The 20790-nt window shown below is 44.4% G+C and overlaps 1 protein-coding gene across 1 annotated transcript in view; it reads right to left on the bottom strand.

The window, feature by feature from the left end:
- Window positions 1–208: 208 nt before the first annotated feature.
- The window catches only part of LOC146209396 (uncharacterized), a 37878-nt gene continuing 17296 nt past the window's right edge, over window positions 209–20790 (bottom strand). Inside the window, exons 3-5 of the mRNA XM_084580232.1 lie at window positions 6098–6165; window positions 5493–5582; window positions 209–404 (exon numbers count right to left, since the gene is read on the bottom strand). Of these exons, the coding sequence (XP_084436358.1) occupies window positions 268–404; window positions 5493–5582; window positions 6098–6165 (295 nt within the window). The 3' untranslated portion in view covers window positions 209–267. The remainder of the gene's footprint in view (window positions 405–5492; window positions 5583–6097; window positions 6166–20790) is intronic.

Here is a 20790-nt window from a genome sequence, read left to right as displayed (position 1 = left end):
TTGCCATGTTCCCGGACAACGGGCAAAAGTGAATGTAATTACTCTTATGGCCAAGTTTTAAACAAGAACTGTTTCGCTTTATTTCACTTAAAATCATGTGCTGAGATGGCAGCAGCATAATTTGGGTATGTGATCAGCAAACTAGCAATAGCAAATTAAGTTCAAACGAAAACCTTGGTTATTAAAATATGGCGATTGATAACGGTTTTTATCTGTAGATCGTAGTATATAGATTTCCCAAAGCACGGAAGGGGTGCGCTAGTGCGTTCAAGCACTTCCGTCAGTGTTGCTGCAAGTAGCATTGTCGTACAATGGAAAGGCTGATCCGCAGGCGCATTGGAGCTTCTCAACGCATATTGGGGGTATATTGTCCACGGCAGCCCTGTCTACATAGAGTATGCACTCTGAAATAGAAAAGAGAACAGGTCTTTGCAAAGTTAATAAATCGCTTAGGTACAAAACGTGGTGTTCTAGTCTTGATGAAACATTTAATAGAGAAATGAAAAGCGAATTGAGTGCTTTGAAAACTATCATCACGCAGTATTTCCTTGGTCGAAACATATCGCGACTTCTTCGCTTACGTTGAACTGAGACTACATCTATTTCATTCATCTCGCTTCAGTGCATGGACATCCCATCCAATTTTTACGTAAGGAGTGAAAATGTTGTGGTTATTATTTAGATATTGGCGAATTGAATACATATGTTCATAACATTTTAGTATTCACTATTTTGAATTTATAGCAATTTCACCTACTTGTAATTAAAAAGTTGCACTAGGCGAAATCAGACTGTGTAACCGTTATTATTTAGAAATTTTTAGTTTCCCTTCCCTTCGCTGTGCTCTAATAAGGTAGGATCTATTCAAAAACATACCACTCCTCAAACGCTTTAGCAGGCCATCTTAATATGGATTAATGTTTTGTCCGCATAAATAATATATACAAAGCCATAATGAATCAAAGCTATAAAGTTACAAGTTAAATGATCTCAATCAGTGGTCTTCACTGTTCTGCACACAACCACCAAGTTGCAACGAAACAAAAGCATTGCTCGCGGTGCCTCAGAGCGATGTGGTGTGTGTGTAGTGGGGAGGGCAGAAAGGCCTTATGCCATGTTTTATTCATTCATGTTTCCTTAAAGGACCCATGAAAATACAGAAGGGGGTCAGCAAACAGGATATTTGCCCCAAACCCCAGTAGAAGTACCAGTTATACAGCGTTTCCGCGACCTTGAGAGTTTGATGGATTCATCAAGGACGTATACGCATCAAACAATTGGTAAATCTAAGATTATTGACTGAGCATATCAATCAGCGTGAGCTGATAGTAATCCCTGCATGCTGGTCTGCTTCCTTGCTTGACAGTGTTGCAGGAGTGACTCGCGCTCACGTCTTCGGTCCAATTGAAGGAACGCCTCCAAGGAACCCGCTGCCTTGTCGACTAGAAGCGAAGGGAAACTCCGAGGCCATAACCTGTGTTCATGGAGCGGTTGGCTCTTGAAGGGAAAGTGGCATCTTCGCACTCACTGCGGTTTACGTAAAAGTTGATGCCGGCTTAACTAAGTCAAGTCTGGATATACCTAGAGAAAGCCACCAAGCATACTGGTCGCAAAGTCCGACTCGAACGTTCTCGTCGCCGATGAGCTGCCTGCAAAAGTATGGCATGATCGGTGATTGGGCTGGTCTTCTTGGCGTCTTCTGAATCTTCTTGCTTCATTTGACGGCATCGTCTTCTCTCCCTGTTCTCATTTCTTCCTTTCTTTTTTTTATCCTTCGTTTTTCTTGTGACTCACAAAAAGAGGTCACCATGGTTACAGCGTTTGCGTATAATGTCGGGAGACGCTTACCTAAAATGCGCCGCTAACTAGCCTAGTGTAGCTCTGCTACGAAACAACGAACGCCCGGAAATCAGCCTTTGTATCATCTCCGTGCAGTCGTCAGGAACTGTGAAGTGGGCGGTACGGAAGGAGAGGGCGACGGGTCAGGGAATCCTCCTCGGAACGAAAGCAATCAAATTGCCTCGTAGGGCACCATGGCTTCTTGTAAACTGCTGCCGGCTTAAAAGATACCCGTTTGTATGCAGCATGATGCGTTTCCACTCTCAGTCTGCAAGGCCTCCAATTTCAGCTTCTTACTAGTTTGCGTCACCGGTATTCTCAGGAAACGTCCTTATACCTTATGCAATGCAGCATAAAATATTTCGCAGACAATGCGTGATATCCATGCAACGTATACGCGAGAGCCGTACTTTTCGACCGCACCGTACATGGTTATATTGCCAGCTCTGTAAGAAAATTAAAGAGAAATTATTGATCGCTTCGGAATTTTTATTGGGCGGTGATAAGTTCCATTTAGATGGCCTAGAGAAAGGGTTTTTCTAAATCTTTCGACAGTGCTTTCGGGTGAAGATTTCGAGGTCAATGTCGTCTTCATACTCTTGTCGTCATAAAATTGGCCGCACCACGGCACCGCACAAAGGCATGCTCGAGATCTTCTGAAGGGGCGAAACTTCAAGGGTGCCATGTGCTCATTTTCGATTTCACGCTGTCATATGCTTGTCGCGTTGGCATTCTTCCATCTCTACTAAGCTATCTGGTTTCGTGATGTCGCACAACACCCCGAATAATCAATCATAAGTCTGAGGCCTTCCGTGAGCGAAACAGAAATACATGCTGAGGCGCCACCGCACATTTGACCTGCCAAGCAAGGTTACCTGTCAACTGGGACGTACTTAGTGACTTTACGAGGCTTCCAGTCTTCAAATTGTGGACGCTATTGCCACGAGATAGTTTTTACCGCGATAAGGTTGCTAAATATGTCGGAAGGAAAGCCTGCGAAAGGCATGCTTTCAACTGTCGTCAAGCTGTCAAACTTCAATGCCTCAACGCTCCCAACGCAAATGCCAATGGACCATTATTTCTTGGATATGAGAGCACACACACACTTACTGAAATAAATATTTCTATACCTGTTTCCATATTTTTCTGCCAAAAGAAGTATGCCTGAATCTGTGCAGAAACCATGCTATATATATGCATAATGTTCCCCAAGATGGCTGTTCAAGCAGAGAAAGGCGCACTAACTAATGGGACATATCTTAATTGTATAAAATAAACATAAAATAACCTGCAGGCACCTCAAAATTATGGGAAAGGCTGCGCGGGGAGGTCTTTTGCGCATTGTGGGTACGCATTTTTACACGAAAGTATCTTCGAATTCCTTAATACTGAGCAACTTGCTACGATTTGAAAATAAAAAAGAGAACATGAACTCTTTTTCCCAAGCGGGCGGAAAACGCCATGAAATTAGGAATGTGTGGTTAGGCAGTAGTCCGTGCGTACTTTCACTCTAGTAATGTTCCCGAGGGCACTTTCATGCCAGTTCCTCTAGGCAATGCTCAATAGCATACTGCGGACACCACGCAATGTATACATGAATTCCATGCATTTATTGCAGTCGGTCTCGGCTAGACTTAGCGAGAAGCCATCTCGGTAAACCACTGCCTTTTGGGAACTCCACTGTAGCTTCCTGTATGCATAACTGGAGCATTTATTATTTATATGTGCAGTCCCACTTGTTTCGCTGTAAACATAGCTACTTAAAGATCGGCTCTTTTTTAGTTTTGGGTTATGTACTTGCCAACCGCGGTATATTGGTCGATCTGGTAAAGGCAGGGCCGTTGAGGGCAGCACTCGCGTCGACAGCACATCGTTTGCTTAAGTTTTCGCTTTTTCACTCACTGGACTTTCGCGAATTGCTTCAATGGTTATACTTCGTTTTATGCCCAAGGCAGCTCGTAACCTGCGGACAGTCTATTTCCTGTCATTACAATGAAATATCCAGAGACAATTACTCTGCGGACAAATACACTATAATCGGATACAACTTAAAAAAAAACTGCAGATGCCGCTCAAAGTAGACTCTACAGCGAATGACCTCGATCGATTTTCATGACGCAGCGGATAATCCGAATATAGCAAACTGCACATTGTTACGCTAACTGATCTGATGGTACACATGCATGGCCACTGGCAGCATGTTGTCCTTCAAGGTGCCATTCTCCACTTCTTTTTTTTTTCTATATTTTCATCAGACTTCATACAGACAAGAGGCAACAAGAACAAGCACTGTAAAATGGTTTCATATTATTAGACTAATGGCGCCAGCTTAAAGCCTTTCTCAGTGAAAGGCAATGAACTTTATAGGCTGCGGTATCTGCAGTGGGAGGTCCACTTTAGCGTCTCCAACTGCTCTACAGACATGACATCTTAAGCAACATCATTAACTGCAGAAAATGCAGGTTTTTGACATATAAGATTGAAAAAGTAATGTATTTTTGCGCTCACTGGCAAAGCACAGGAAGTGGGGACGATGAGGTTCTGCGTGCCAATGGTGTCACCATTTCGAGTTCCCTCCGTGATACAGCTGCCGCACACTGTCAGCCCCAAGCTAGAAATCTCTCTACCAGGGGCACTGCCGGAAATGGACAAGTGTGTGTTTTGCAATATATTCTTTCTCTGATTGAAATTGCTGAGCATTGGAACAGTAGCAATATCACTCCAAATGCATTTGATACGAGGGTGGCTATTAAAACATGGCGAATATGCTAAAGGCCATGAACACTGCAGGCTTGATAGAATTGAATAGGCCTATACTGAAGAGAACAGCGCCATGAGCAGGGGCCTTCAACAGTTTTGTAGTTTCCTAGGCCAAGTAGCACAATTCGTTCCAACTTTGTGAGGAATGCGATGGATGCTTGCAGGACTAGGAGACGCCTGCAACAAGCACCCCAACCCCAAAATCTTACAAAGTCATTGTTGTGCTGCGTGGAATTCTTATCCATCCTGCATACTTGCGGCTAACATTGCTATCGGACGTGCAATTGAAATGAAAGCATTTATCTTTATTTCGACAGGCAAACTCTCCAGAATACTCCGCCGGTGAATTAAGGCCACTGAGGAGTAAGCATCAGATTGTAGCAATGATACGCGCGCGAAGGGTAACGCTAACCGCTACTCGTAGGATTTGTATAACAGGCATCTCTCGAAGAGCTTAGTGGAAGAGTTTTGATGAAGAACTGGAAACCTGAACAGACACTGCAGCCTCATTTTCACATCTGACTCGCGATGGTGGAGAAAGGTACCGTTACTGTGCTATATAAGTTCATAATTGTAGTGGCAGCATTGTTACTCATTAAAACTCTTTTTTCCTCCTATCCTCAGCGCTGAGTAGCAGTTCAGATTGTGAACTTTCCGGCCGATCTTCCTGCCTTTAGAAGCAATGAACTAATATATACTGCACATGCTTGCTCATATACGTGTTATGGCAGTTGTTCTACGAATCCAGCGTATTCTATACTGGAGAGATTTGACCTTCCGCCAGTGTATTGACACTACGAGGGTCGTTCCTAGACTTCACGCAAACTTCAAATAAGCCAACATTCACAGCGCGCCGCTTTTGGTGTGATACTATAAAAGAATAAAAAGCTTACGGTCTTGTCCTGAGCTGTACTCGTACTTGAAAACGGAACATGTCTCGTAGTCGCTATACAAGCTTATTGAGGGTATCGGGTTTGAGGTATCTGAAGAAACACAAAAATACGCGCACAAGTTGTTATCACCTCATTTACATTTTGACATAACCATATATAAAACCAGCATACAGGCCGCTCAGAAATCTGTTTTTGCTTCGAATGCTACTTATTTATGTACGTCGCAACTTCTTCGTATGAGGAGACAGGTTTATGACTAGTAAATTTAGCATAGAGAGCGACCAAGCAAGTATCACCCGTTCGAAGAGGCTGTTGCGCCGAAAGAAATAGAAAATGTACCGCATATTTTAGAATTGCTTTTTTTGGGGATATATTGAAAACTTGATTTCACAATTTCAGGTTTGATAAGGGGATAAGTGCCACTTACTCAGATCTATGATCATTGATCATGATCCTCTTTGCCCAAGACATTATTGTGTGCATTACGTTTTTCCGGGCAAAAATATGATCAATATAAGGAAGGCCGTAGTATGGCGGGATTTCTTTTTATTGTTGAATAGTGTGAAGAGTTACTCATACTTTAACAAATATTTTAAAGCACTCACCATTGTTCACTGTCAATATGATGACGGAGGGGTCACTCGTGTTTGTGTAATCGTATGTGACATTCTGCCTGAAAGAGGTAAAATATGTGCCTATATTAATAATTTTTTAATCATTACATTTTTTCCAACAATAGCTATATTCAAACATCTCATACTTTTTAGAGCGAGCAATAAGTTTTGATATCGAAATCTGCCTTACTAGTGTTGAAAAGAAACTCTCAGATTTATTCAGTTAATTTGTTTTTTCTACAAAAACGTAGAGCGAAAAACTACACAAAAGCTATCACAATACCTAATGACATTGTATTTCGAAAGCAGAAACGGTAAAGTTTTCACACTTCATATTTTCGAGCGGAAAGTTAAAAAATAAAAAATAAATTCCGATAGCTCTGTGGAATCTACACTGCATCAACGCGAAATTTTAGGCTTGCTGGTGCACAGGCATGCTCTCATTATATTTAACAAATAAACTCTCCGTCATTATGATTGCTAACGTCATTGTTGTCATTATCACCGATTGAAGCGTCATTGGCATAGCTAATATCAACCTCATGGTAGACAAGGAGAACTATAATGTGCGTTTCACGATCCCGGGTGTGGCGCAGGTCGGCCGGGGAACAAGGAGTTGAGGTTCGATGCCAGAGAGAGACAAAATTTATTTATTATTTATTTATTTTCACTATATTCCTCCAGGTGACAGAAAAATGCTCGGAATATAACCCTCCCTCACACATAGCATTCATTGATTACGAAAAAGCTTTTGACACAGTAGAAACCTCGGTGGTGGTGCAGGCATTGCGAAATCAAGGGGGTAGACGAGCCATACGTGAAAGCGCTGGAGTATATATATAGTGGCTGCACAGCAACCATAGTTCTGCATGAAGAAAGTCACAAAATTCCCATAAAGAAAGGTGTAAGGCAAGCAGGCACAATTTCCTCAGTACTATTCACAGCTTGTTCAGAGGAAGTATTCACAGACTTGGAATGGGAGCAGTTAGGGATAAGGGTAGTTGAGAATACCTCAGTAATCTGCGATTTACTGATGACATTGCCTTGCTAAGTAACTCTGGGGATGTGCTGCAAATAATGATTGATGACCTACAGAGAAAAAGTAGAAAGATAGGCTTGAATATCAATATGCAGAAGACTAAGGTAATGTTCAACAGCCTCGGGGAGGAACAGCAGTTTACGTTCGGTAGCGAAGCACTGGAAGTAGTAGGCGAATATGTCTACTTAGCACAGGTAGTAACCGCAGATTCGGACAATGAAAATGAAATAAGAAGAATAATATTGGGATGGAGCAGATTATGACTAGCAGCTTACCGGTATTGCTCAAGAGGAAAGTATACAATTACATCTTACCTGTACTCACCTATGGTACTGAAACGTGGAGGCTTACCAGAGGGTTCTACTTAAGTTGAGGGCAACGCAGAGCGCTATGGAACGAAAAATGGTAGGGGTAACATTAAGAGATTGGAAGCGTGCAGAGTGGGTCAGAGAAATAACTCAAGTTACTGACATTCTAATGGAAATAAAGAAGAAGAAATGGACATGGGCAGGACATGTAGTGCGAAGAGAGGATAACCGATGGTCGCTTAGGGTAACAAACTGGATTACAAGGGAAGGAAAGCGTAGCAGGGGGCCGCAGAAAGTTAGGTGGGTGGATTACGTTAAGATGTTCGCAGGGGTCAAGTGGATGCAGCTAGCAGAGAACTGGGTTAATTGAATATGGGAGAAGCCTTCGCCCTGCAGCGGGTATACGCAGGCTGATGATGATTATAATATTCCTCACGATAGCCTGACTAATGTCGCCATGTGATGACGTCACAATCTAGCGGAATCTTGCGACGCAGGGTTACACTTCTCGCGGCTGGACGGATAGGGTCATGGCCGCGAGTATGAGCCTATAATGGCTTTGGCCTTATTGTAATAAATACATTGTAACTCTGTGAGCCTCATCTATTGAGCAAGGCAATAGAGGAGCGCGGACGTTTGCGCTTCGCAAAAGATTCGGCTTAAGACGATTTCGCTATGCTACCAGCGCTCAGGTTTGTACTCAACTCTCTCTCTCTCCGCTTTCCTTTGTTCGCTGAAGCGGCTTTTGGCACGCTTTCCTCCTTTCCTTATCATCCTTGCAGAAAGTGTCTACGCGAAACGTAACTTCTCGACATTGCCGCGAGACATAATGCACCTGCGCTCTATCCAGGTGACCATGAAAGCTTCGGGACAAACGGCCAAAGCGAGACGAAGTGGTCACTTTGACCGTCGTGTGCTAACCGGCAATTGCGCAGGTGGAATTGCAGTCATGATTGCATGTACGCCGAATTTTATCTTTTTCGTCAACATTTTATGATAAAGCTCCACTTGGGACATTTGTGTGCCGCCTGCTTATATGCCCATGAGAATGAATCGACAGGGGCATGCAGACAACAAACCACGCTATGAGATCCAACGTATGTAGACCGGCGCGGCACAGGGTACTCGGTGCATATGTTGACGTACACCGGTTTAGTGAATTTCGAATATCTCCAATGGCTTTTTTTGTGAAAGTGCTGAGACACTGAGCAGACAATAGACGTTGGAGGCACCATAGAACTTCCTGAGCTGAGAGGCCGCGGCACGCTTCACCAGCTTCGATGCTAAATCCCAGCGCTATCTACAGGAACCGTACAAAGCTTTCTTCGATGAAGTGAAGTTTTGCCCTTCCCAAAAGTAGATTTGGTGCTCCTGTGCATCTTACTCCGTGGTTTCATCTATAAAGACCAAAATCAATCATATTAGAACTACATTGGGTCATATCCATGCTATCAACCAGGCGATGGAAAAGTTCCAGGAATTTTACCAACACTAATTTATCGGATTTATAGAGTACGTAAGGAAAGTCATTAAACACAATTCAATCCTCCGCAATAAGAGGCATTGGCAAATAACGGTGTGGTTCAGCCATATGTTCATAACAGCTGCACATGCGTCTGTCCTCAATAAACAATCTGTAATGAAACTGCAGCAAAGAAGGGTGCTAGGCAGGAGGTAGAATCTCCCCAGTGATGTTCATGACTAGCTCATTTGAAACTTCATGAAGCTGAAATGGAAGCAGTTAGGCAAAATATCTGATACTTAATAGTCCAGTTCTCTGAGATTTGCTGATGACATTGCATTGTAAGATTGTAAGTAACATGCCATTACTAATTTAAACAGGCAAAATATAATGGTAGGCCTAAAACGCAAAATGCGGAAAACAAGTAACATTTCAGAAAAGAGCTCCTCCGAAATTAACGATAATTTGCTGACTGTACCAAGGCACTGGCAGTGTTAAAGAAATAGTTCTCTTTAGGACCTGTAGTAGCTAAGTTCCTGACCACAAAAGGAAATAAATCTTAATAGTATATTATGACGGAGCGCATTTGGCAAAACCTCGCAGCTATAGTATGGTATCTTACCGGCATCTTACCGGCATGAAGGTGTATAACAGCAATACCTTACCAGTACTCACTTATGAGACGAAACCATTGAAGCTAATGAAATGGGTTCTACTTAAATTGAGGGGAACGCAGACAGTTATAGAACTGAAAATGATATGGGTAACGTTAACAGACGAGAAGCGTGCAGAGCCGGTCAGAGAACAAACTGGAATTAAAGCTATTCAAGTGGACGTCAAAAAGAACATGGCACGGCCAGGCCATTTCATGCGAAGCAACGATAGCTTACGTTCGCTAAGGTTGACAAAGTAGGCTCTAAGAAAAAAAAAGCGTAGCAGGGGCAGAAGAATCGTTTGAGTTTATGAGAATAAAAATTGGAAGCTGAAGGTGTTAGGTGGGTTCTGCTCGCAGAAGACAAGGTTACTTGCAGACATCTAGAATAGGTCTTCAACCTCCAGTGGACATAGTCTGGCTGATGATGATGGTGACTTCCTAGGAATGCACTGGAATAAGCCGCTTCCGAATGTATGCATATACTCGTGCATACATTTCCTCAGCTTAAAATGACCGCAACAGACATATTCCGCTTGTACTCTGCATGCAGAAGATGCACACGCCCGTATTATAAAGTGGTGACACTCGGTAACACCGCTCTGGGATGGCACTTGAATTCTCTGAATCTCGGTAGCATGTTTAGAGCACTAAACTACTAGAGACCACATACTGAGTAGTATATACTCTCAGTGCACTGTCCCCTTTTGGTTGCTTTGCGAGGGTTCGAAATGTGGTCAAATGCTCGAGCTTTTCCCTTCTGCTTGACTGACAGAAAATGTGGGTGCACTAGATGAGACACATTGTGAAAGTTATTTAAAGCGAGGTGGCTGGTTTTAATCAAATTTTGTTGCAATTTACGACTGCTATAACTTTTATATTTAACTTACCATTTTAGAGTTTAGTCACTTCTGTGCACCGCCAGCAGACTTAGAACCTACACCATAATCTAGAGTTCACTACTTCAAACGACCAAACTTCATCGTCGGCATGAGATTTAGTGCATGCGGCGCACGGAAATCTGTTGTGTTGATGACGATCTTGAGCTGCATATTTACGATCCAAAACAGTCCTTATTCTATCCTTTGCTCTCAACGATAAATGTCAGTGACTTTCGCTCTCAAGTCGAATCGCTTGATTGTAATCCATTCATGGCGGCGTTTTGGTTTACAAAGCAGCCAGCAGTGCCAGCACAATGTGTAGAATCCGGAAATTCATCAGGCGCGTTAGTGGCGTAATATTTTCCTGTTCTCCGTGACTTTATAGATGCTTGTTTTAGCAAAAGGGCGTTAGGATCGATATAGCTCTAGTAGTGCGATCAAAATATTGCGAGCACTGTGTGGCGCTTCATCTTCCACACGGCTGAACGTGCTGCTTCATCTTCATCCTGCTCCCTCTTGTAGATACCCATCGTCATCGCAGAGTGTTTTTGGCTGCAGTGTGCGACCAAGGCTTCAGGTCTGCAATAAAGCCTGATTCCCCAAGTCCGACCTTCGCGTTGCCTTACACGTGGTGGAGGTGCGCCTTGATTTCCCCGCTGCTTCGTCACCTGCATCCACCTGGAGCTTCGTTCTGCCCGCCGTTTGACCCCGACCACCATCATCATGACTCAAGAGGGCCACTCCGCTATTCCGGCTTCTACCAATTCGACTCCAGCTCCCCTTGCCACTTGGAGTATCAGTAGCCGTCAGCGCGACACGCAGATGTTCGCCGGTCTCCGCGGCGACGATGCTGATGACTGGCTCGACAGCTACGACCGGGTCAGTGCTTTCAACCGGTGGAACGATTCTCTTAGACTAATTAATGTGTCCTTTTAGTTGACGGATGTGGCCAAAACGTGGTTCCTAAATCAAGAATCAACGATTCCGGACTGGGCTACCTTTCAACAAAAGTTACGCCATATTTTCTATGCTCCTACTGTTCGCACGGAGTTCGCCAAGAAGAAGCTAGAAGCCCGACTTCAGCGGTCCAATGAGACCTATAGCTCTTATATAGAAGATGTCTTTGCACTTTTTCGGCGCATAAATGACGCCATGCCTGAGGCCGAGCGGGTTCGGCACGTCCTTAAAGGTATTGGCCACTCGCCTATAACGCCCTGGCCGTGCAGAACCCTACCACCATCGACGCCATCATATCGACTTGTCAACGCCTTGACGAACTACAGTCGATACGCCTGAAGCCTGATCCCACTTCATATGGTTTCACTGCCGACGCTGACCTCCGTGCGCTTATTCGCGGATTAATTCGTGAAGAGCTCTCGGCTCAAGGTAATTTGTGCCGCCCTGCATCTGAGCGACATCCTTCAAGTGCCGGCCTGCGTAGCATTATCAAAGAAGAGCTGGCCTTTGTGACAAGTTACAGCACCGTTACATTGGTCCTTACATAGTTCTTGCAAAAAGCTCCCCGGTCAACTATAGCGTCGCCCTTGTTTACCCTCCTCCGGACTGCCGTTATCGTGGCACTGAAGTTGTCCACGTTTCACGTATGAAACCTTTTCTTCGGCGCAATCCTGCGGACTAATTGCGGCCAGGCTGGCCGCTTCAACTCCGCGGGCGAAATAGTATGAGCACTGTGTGGCGCTTCATCTTCCACACGGCTGAACGTGCTGCTTCATCTTCATCCTGCTCCCTCTTGTAGATACCCATCGTCATCGCGGAGTGTTTTTGGCTGCAGTGCGCGACCAAGGCTTCAGGTCTGCAATAAAGCCTGATTCCCCAATTCCGACCTTCGCGTTGCCTTACAATATTCTAATCAACTTCAAAATTTTATAAGAAATGTTTCGTGTGTGGTAGCAATTTTAGTTCTGTGCACTGCTTACCGTCTATTATAAATATTCTAAACCACTGCGAACTCACGTATATTTCTCTAATGAGTGTAAATCTATATATTGTCACGGCATGAAGTCTAGTAGGAAGTCACAGTGGGACACAGAGGTCACAGAAGTCACAGTGCACCGAGCGGCAGAAAACCTGGTAGGACTCGTCTTAACGGGAGGCCTTCGATTTCTTCTCCCCGAAGGGGCACGCGCTCGCGATCAGCGGAGAGTGAAGACAAAGACTGCCCCGCGTCATTGCCTCCCCCCCAGCTACAAGAAGCATCGCCCCGATGCTGGAAGTGTGGGCTACAGATGAGAAAAAAAATTGCACTATAGGCAATGTCTCAGCGCACAGAAAGAATCAGCATTATCGGTCGTAATACGGTTTCAGGCGTACCACATGGAACACTTCAGGCAGAGCAGAGCGTCGCGACTTTTTAAATCCATCAGGAACGACCTCCTATGTTAGGTCTCCAACTGATGTTATCACTTGGTACAGGTCAACGTAACGACAGAGGAGTTTCTCGATGAGGTCTCGTCGACGTACAGGAAACCAGACCTAGACACGGTCTCCACCTGTTTACCTGGCATCACGGTGTCAGAGGTTGCATCACTGGGCATCGCGGCTTTGCTCGTTCTGAATTCGCAGCCTGGCCAGCTGACGGGCCTTGTCGGCGAAGTGCAGAAAGGTGTGAACAACAGCTTGTTGGTAGTCGTCGTCTAGATGAGGTAACATGGCATAAAGTATCGTGGTCACCTCACGGCTATGGACCAGATGTAAAGGTGACATGATCATTTTCCTGGACCACCGTGTTGTATGCGAAGGTGAGGTAAGCTAGTACTTCCTCCCACGTTTTGTGCTCTACGTCGACGTACACGGAGAACATGTCAGCGAGTGTTTTGTTCAAGCGTTCAGTCAAGCCGTTCGTTTGATGATGGTATGGTGTCGCCTTCCTGTGGTCTGTATGACTGCGAATCAAAATCTATCGCAGCAATTCGGCTGAGAATGCGGCACCTCTGTGAGTGATGAAAATCTCCGGTGCCTCATGACGCAGGACAACACAATGGATGAAAAACTTTGCAACCTCTAAGACAGCACCATTGGGTAGAGCGAAAGTTTTCACGTTTAGTGTAAGGTAATTGTAGCAATGGTGACCCACCGGTTACCGGAGTGTGAAATGGGCAATGGTACCAGCATTTTCATGCCAATCTTCTGGAAGGGCCTCGATGGCTGGTCTACTGGCTTCAAGAATCCGGTGGGTTTTGTTGGCGGCACCTTACGGCGCTGACAGTTGCGACACGTTTTGTCATAGTGGGAAACGTCTGAATTAAGACCAGGCCAGTAATAACTTTCCTTGAGCCTTCCAAGCGTGCGAGTGACTCCCAAATGTCGAGACGTTGGTTCATCGTGGCAAGCTTGTAAAAGATCATCACGTAGACACATCAGGTATGGCGTTTGGCTGTCGGAAATGTTTTTATTCGTGAGAACACTATTGCGCACAAATAACGATGACAGAACACGCTTGAAAGCTCTCGGAGCAGTTGTACAAGCACCGTTCAGATAGTCCATAATGTGACTAAGTTCGGGATCTGCAGATTGTGTTTTAGCAAGGCACTCTGCGCTGATGGCATTTAACAGTATGACGTCATCAGGAATTCCACCTGTGGGGATATCTACAGGGGCTAACGAGAGGCAGTCTTCGTCCGAATCCTGGCTGCCAGACTTGTACGTTTATGCCGAATTTCTGTAGTCCAATACTTCATCTTATAAGACGGGCTGACGGGTCCTTTAGGTTCGAGAACCAGCATAAGGCATGGTGGTCAATAACTACTTTGAAAGGGTTCCCCTACTGATATGGCCGCAATTTCGACGTCTCCCACACAATGGCCAGACATTTTTTCTCTTTTGCAGAATAGTTCGATTCCGCTTCAGACAGGCAGCCACTTTCGTAAGCGATCATACGTTCTTTGCCGCCCTGGATTTGAACTAGAACGGCGCCCAGGAATATGTTGCTTGTATCGCTGTGAAGCGCCGTGTGGCGTTTTCGTCGAAGCGAGCCAATATGGGAGGTGTTTGTAGGCGGCGTTGAAGCTCTTTGAATGCTTGTATCTGTGATGTTTCCCAAGTGAAAGGAGTGTCTGTCTTTGTCAGACGGGTTAGGGGCTCGGCGAGTCAAACGAAATCTTTGATGTAGCGCCGGTAGTAAACAGATGAGCCAAGAAAGCGTAGAGCAGCTTTCTGGTTTTGGGGCGGAGAAAACTTGACAATAGCTGTCGTTTTCTCTGGATCCGGCAGGACACCAGCATGGCTTACGACGTGCCCCGAGAACTTGAGGTCCGTGCAAGCAAAATGACACTCCTCGTTCTTTAAGGTAAGGCCAGAGGATGTTATGGCCTGCAAAACAGATTAAAGGCGCTGAAGGTGCCCCTCGAACGTTGGATCGAAGATCACAACCTCGTCAAGGTCAACTGGACATGTTTGCCGCTTGAGATCTGCAATTACGGTGTCCATAAGCCGTTGGAAAGTAACCGGCGCAGAGCAGAGACCAAAGGCTTTGAACTCGTAGAGCCCATTCGGAGTACTAAACGCCGTTTTCTCGCGGTTGCTCTCGTCTATATCTATTTGCCAGTATCCGAATTTCAGTTCCATTGAAGAGAAATATTTCGCGGAGCAGAGACGATCCAGAGCATCGTCGATGCGTGGCAGTGGATAGACGTCTTTCTTTGTAACTTTGTTTAGCCGGCAGTAATCCACAAAAAAAAAAAAAAAACTCAGCGTACCATCCTTTTTCTTCTTACGAACGGCAGATGCAGCCCATGGACTCTGTGAGGGTTGGATGAATCGTCGCAAAGTATCTCTTTCGCTTGGCGGGTGATAGTGGCGCGTTTAGTCGAAGGCACTCGGTAAGGTAACTGTCTGAGAGGGGGCACGGTATTATCCGTAATGATGCGATGCTTGGCGAGATCAGTTCTGCCAACACGTTAAGATTTGCAGAAGGTCACCCGATAGCGCTTGATGAGCTCGCTCACTTGGCGATGCTGCAGTAGAGAAAGCGCAGGGTTAATACCGAAGTGTAAACCGGTGGTAAGCCTCTCCACCTCAGTCAAAGACAGCGCCGCAAGTCCCGAGGCGTTTCGAACGTGCGTGATACCGCAAATATGGACCACTGCAGTCCCAGCGCTTCAATGCTGGGGCTCGCCGCCAAAATTCGTGAGTAGGACCTCTGCTTTGCCACCATCGAGGCGACTGACTCCTTTAGCTACAGCAAGACTGCGTACAAAAAGCAAGATCAGTTTGCTCTCCACGACACCTTCAAAGTTTCGCAGTGTCTTCACAGCCACGGACGTCCTCACACTATAATGGGGCGGAATAGCGACGTGATCATCAAGAATGCAATGCTCTCGGTTCCTCTGAAGCACTGCGCATAGCGTTCTCGTTCGATAAGGTCGCTTACTACGTCTGCAGGTCGATAACTGCTCCTTTTTCTGCTAAGACATCCACGCCAAGGATGACGTCACGATAACACTGGGCAAGCACGACGAAGGTTGCTAAGTGCGTTTCTTTTTGTACTGTTACCCTAGAAGTCCAGGTACCGGTCGGAGTTATCAGGTGGCCTCCAGTAGTATGAATATCGTGGGTCTGTTCTGGGTGTAGTCATCGCTTTCAGAGTGGCGGCGAAAGGCCCCTTCATCGCAGAATAATCGGCGCGGGTATCCACGAGCGCTGTCACGTCGGTTTCATCTACTAAATGTTAAAGTCGGCGGTTGCAGCTGTGGTGTTGCCCGAACGTCGCAGGGTCCAGTCATGGCTGCGGTGTGGCACTAACTGATTTTGTGTCGTCGAACTGGAGCGCCGAGGCAGCGGATCACTATGGGGCGCATCGTATCGTCGCGAAATGGTGACCATCCGGTTGCAGCGGTGAAGGAGCTTCAGAATTTCGTCGATGAGCAACATTCCCTCCAAAGGTTGCCACTTCTAGGTTTTTCGACAGAGGCTAGGGGAGCGGATCCGCGTCAGTCCGGCATTTGGCAGTATCTGCGAGGGGTAATGGCACGGTGACGGCAACAGGGAGTAGTCATAGGGCATTCCGGACGCTTCAGTGAAGTACACGCTGCGGCTTTCGCGCGTCGGCGCTAAACCCCGGCCGACCCATTCGTCGGTAATAGCAATTGCGGAACAGGTGACCAGCATAGTGGGAATTCCACCTTTTCCTTGCAACTGCAGAAACCTTGGTCTAAAATTTTGTGGTAGGTTTGTGTCGATTCTGACTAAGGAACTGTCATCTCCTGCAGTTAACTGCTTTGCTTGTATCATAGAATTAGCTGAAACATGGCTATATAAGCAATTCCTTGACTGAAATTCTTGGGTCATCTAGCCAATTTGATTTTCATCCTTGCGGTAAGCATTCAAGCCGAGGCGGTAGAGTTTTAACAGCCATTAGCAAATACTAAGGATCATTCATAATTAACATTATATCCGACTTAGAAATTATAATGGCACGTAGTAAACTAAAGCACCATCAAGTTCTTTTAGGAGCTTTTATCGCGCCCTTAGCGTTTCGTCTTTATTTACCACCGATTTTCATCAGGCCATGAACATTGTAATGCCTCGTTACCCATCATCACCTGTGTTTTAAATCGGCCACTAGAATTTTATTAGTATTGATTGGTCCCTTGCTGCTAGCCTAATCAAATGTACTCATGGACGTCGCAAGATTTTAGATAATTATGTTCTTGCTTGAACTACGTTTTTCGTATTGCCCTGACACCACTAAAAGCATACATCTAATTCTTTGTTCTAGCCACGAAATGTGTTCACAAATAATTTGCTTGCCAGGTATAAGTGACCCCATTGCTTTCTATGTTTCTATCACTATACTACCAAAGAAGACGCTTAATAAGACTAAAACCTTATGCAACAATCACCGCAGAGATTTCAACGAATTAAACATCAAACTAAGTCATTTCCTATGAACGGTGTTTGATAACTACGATTTACGCACTGTTGATGATAACTGGTCGTTACATATGCAAGAGTGCCTAGCTTAATATAGTTTCATACCAGTGGAGAAAAGCTCATATCATCCAGAATCACATTTTTATAACCAATACATGAGTCGATTAGCAAAGAAAAAAAACGCTTATATCGTCTCGCTAAAACATCACATTGCCTACTTCGATAGTGCCTGTGTGGCTTTTCGAACGAAGCTTATGTTTCAGGCTTTAAAACCGCAAAAAAGTCTTTTTTCTAAAACATTACCACACATGACTTCTTGAAAGTGTTTATACCGGCTGACGCATTGTACTAAACAATTGTACTAAAAATTGTACTAAACAACCTTAATAATGAGGGTATTCCTGATCATGAATCATGAACAATGTCTTCCTCATCCATTTTACTACAACAGTGCCGCCCAACTTACAGGAATAACGTGCCCATAATTACTTACCAATGTATTCTGTCCTTTTGAACCGGGAATACAATTCAAAAATGATCAGTAACTTGAAATCATTTTCAGGCACCGGCATCGACTTCAATAACACCATATTTTTGATTCGTACGGATATATATTGCTCAATCATCATATCCATAATATTCTAACGATTCTTAGACAATGTTCCTATTCCGGAGGACTTGAAAAAATTGATGTTAATTCCATCGCCTCCATGTGGAAGTAGGTAGCAACCACATATCTACAACCCTATCCCAATCACCAGCCCCCCCTTCTGAAATTATTGAACTGGTTTTGTTTCCACATAGGGTAACTACTTAAGGGTCGAAATTATCTCTCAACCCGCACAAGTACGGTTTGCGCCAGTTATGTTCATGCGAAGCAAACATTTATTCACTATTAGTCCCATGCCAATCATAATAGCTGCTCCATCGCCGATTGCATCTTTTTGAATTTTCGCAATGCATTCGATAAGTTACTAAATCTTCATATGGCAGGCCTTCAATCAAGTATTCCAAAATGAGCTGAGTGCCTTCTTGTAGGGCGTCGACAATTTAGCATGCACTCTTCTTTACATCCAGTTATTTCAGGAGTTGTACAAGGCACTGTACTCGAAGATTTACTGTTAGATATTCAATAATGCCTTCCCTAAATGCACTACCTCATCTATTCACTTATTTGCTGACGACTGCCTAATTTTTTGTAAAACAACATCCATCGCTGATGGACCTGCTATTCAAAATGATATTGACCCTATCTGCTTTTGGAGCTATACTTGGAAAATACCTCTTAAGTGAACAAAGTAAATTTATGTGCATATCCGAAACAACGATTCTTAGACAATGTTCCTATGCCGGAGGACTTGAAAAAATTGATGTTAATTCTATCGCCTCCATGTGGAAGTAGGTAACAATCACATATCTACAACCCTATCCCAATCACCAGCCCCCCCCCCCCCCTTTTGAAATTATTATCCTCATTCACAAGAAAGGGGACTCTAAGAACCTTAAAAATTACAGGCCAATCAGCTTACTGTCTGTTACGTATAAGGTATTTACTAAGGTAATCACTAATAGAATCAGGACAACCTTAGACTGCAATCAAGCAGGGTTTCGGAAACGGTACTCTACTATCGATCATATCCATACCATCAATCAGGTGATAGAAAAATGTTCGGAATATAACCAGCCCTTATACATAGCATTCATTGACTACGAAAAAGCATTTGACTCAGTTGAAACCTCGGCGGTGATACAGGCATTGCGAAATCAGGGGGTAGACGAGCCGTACGTGAAAGTGCTGGAAGATATATATAGTGGCTGCACAGCAACCATAGTTCTGCATAAAGAAAGGTGTTAGGCAAGGAGACACAGTCTCCCCAGTACTATTCACAGCTTGTTCAGATGAAGTATTCAGAGACTTGGAAGGGGAGCAGTTAGGGATAAGGGTAGATGGAGAATACCTCAGTAATCTGCGATTTGCCGATGACATTGCCTTGCTAAGCAATTCGGGGGATGAACTGCAAATAATGATTGATGACCTAGAAAGGAAAAGTAGAAAGGTAGGCTTGAAAATCAATATGCAGAAGGCTACGGTAATGTTCAACAGCCTCGGGAAGGAACAGCAGTTTACATTAGGTAGCGAAATACTGGAAATAGTAGGCGAATATGTCTACTAAGGACAGGTAGTAACCGCAGATCCGGACCATGAAAAGGAAATAACAAGAAGAATAAGATTGGGATGGAGCGCATTTGGCAAGTACTCGCAGATTATGACTAGCAGCTTACCGGTATCGCTCAAGAGGAAAGTATACAACAGTTGCATCTTGCCTGTACTCACCTATGGGGCTGAAACATGGAGGCTAACCAAGAGAGTTCTACTTAAGTTGAGGACAACCCAGAGGGCTATGGAACGAAAAATGGAAGGGGTAACATTAAGAGATAGAAAGCGTGCAGCGTGGGTCAGAGAAATAACTCAAGTTACCGAAATTCTAGTAGAAATTAAGAAGAAGAAATGGACATGGGCAGGACATGTAGTGCGAAGAGAGGATAACCGATGGTCGCTGAGGGTAACAAACTGGATTCCAAGGGAAGGAAAGCGTAGCAGGGGGCGGCAGAAAGTTAGGTGGGCGGATGAGATTAAGAATTTCGCAGGGGTCAAGTGGATGCAGCTAGCACAGAACCGGGTTAAGTGGAGAAATATGGGAGAAGCCTTCGCCCTGCAGTGGGTATAATCAGGCTGGTGATGATGATGATGATCCAAAACAAATTATACCTCTGTATCACCATAACAATATCGCTCTTGAATCTGTTGCGTCATACAAATATCTCGGCAACAAAATAACTTCTATCTAAGCTATAAAAATCCATACAAATCACGCATTCTAGGATATTTAAAACGCAGCAATCACTCGACGCCTTCTGACACTAAGCATTTCTATTATATAACACTCGTCCGTCCATAACATGAGTATAAGTTGTCAATTTGGAATCCAGGCACTAATGAATTGATTACCCATATCGAAATTATTCAAAACGACGTCGCCAGGTTGACGTTCTCTAATTGTAATCGCACTTACAGCATCTTTACAATAAAAAACAACCTCAACCTCTTACCACTTGCATCCTTGCACAATGTCTCACGACTTTCGACATTTCATCGCAACAATCTCCGTTATGAACTGCTCATTCCACCCAATTATGTCTATCCACGCTTAGATTATGATCATTAGTTGGCCACAATCACATGTAGACGATATCATTCTCGAATTATTTTATATCGCGCGCACCAAACGACTGCAATCACTTTATTCTTTTCTTGCTATTTTCCCACACCTTCCATTACTTCAGTCTGCGGCGGAAAACATCTATTATATTGATATTTTTTAGTGCATCTAGTAGATTACTTATAGCGATGTCACGTTTTGCCTGTCAAAATCATTAAGATAAGTAATCA

Source organism: Amblyomma maculatum, chromosome 1, assembly GCF_055883805.1.
Source record: "Amblyomma maculatum isolate TAMU_Amacu chromosome 1, ASM5588380v1, whole genome shotgun sequence".
NCBI lineage: Eukaryota > Metazoa > Arthropoda > Arachnida > Ixodida > Ixodidae > Amblyomma > Amblyomma maculatum.
The sequence above is the reverse complement of the archived record's forward strand: the minus strand, read 5'-3'. Positions and strand labels throughout refer to the sequence as shown.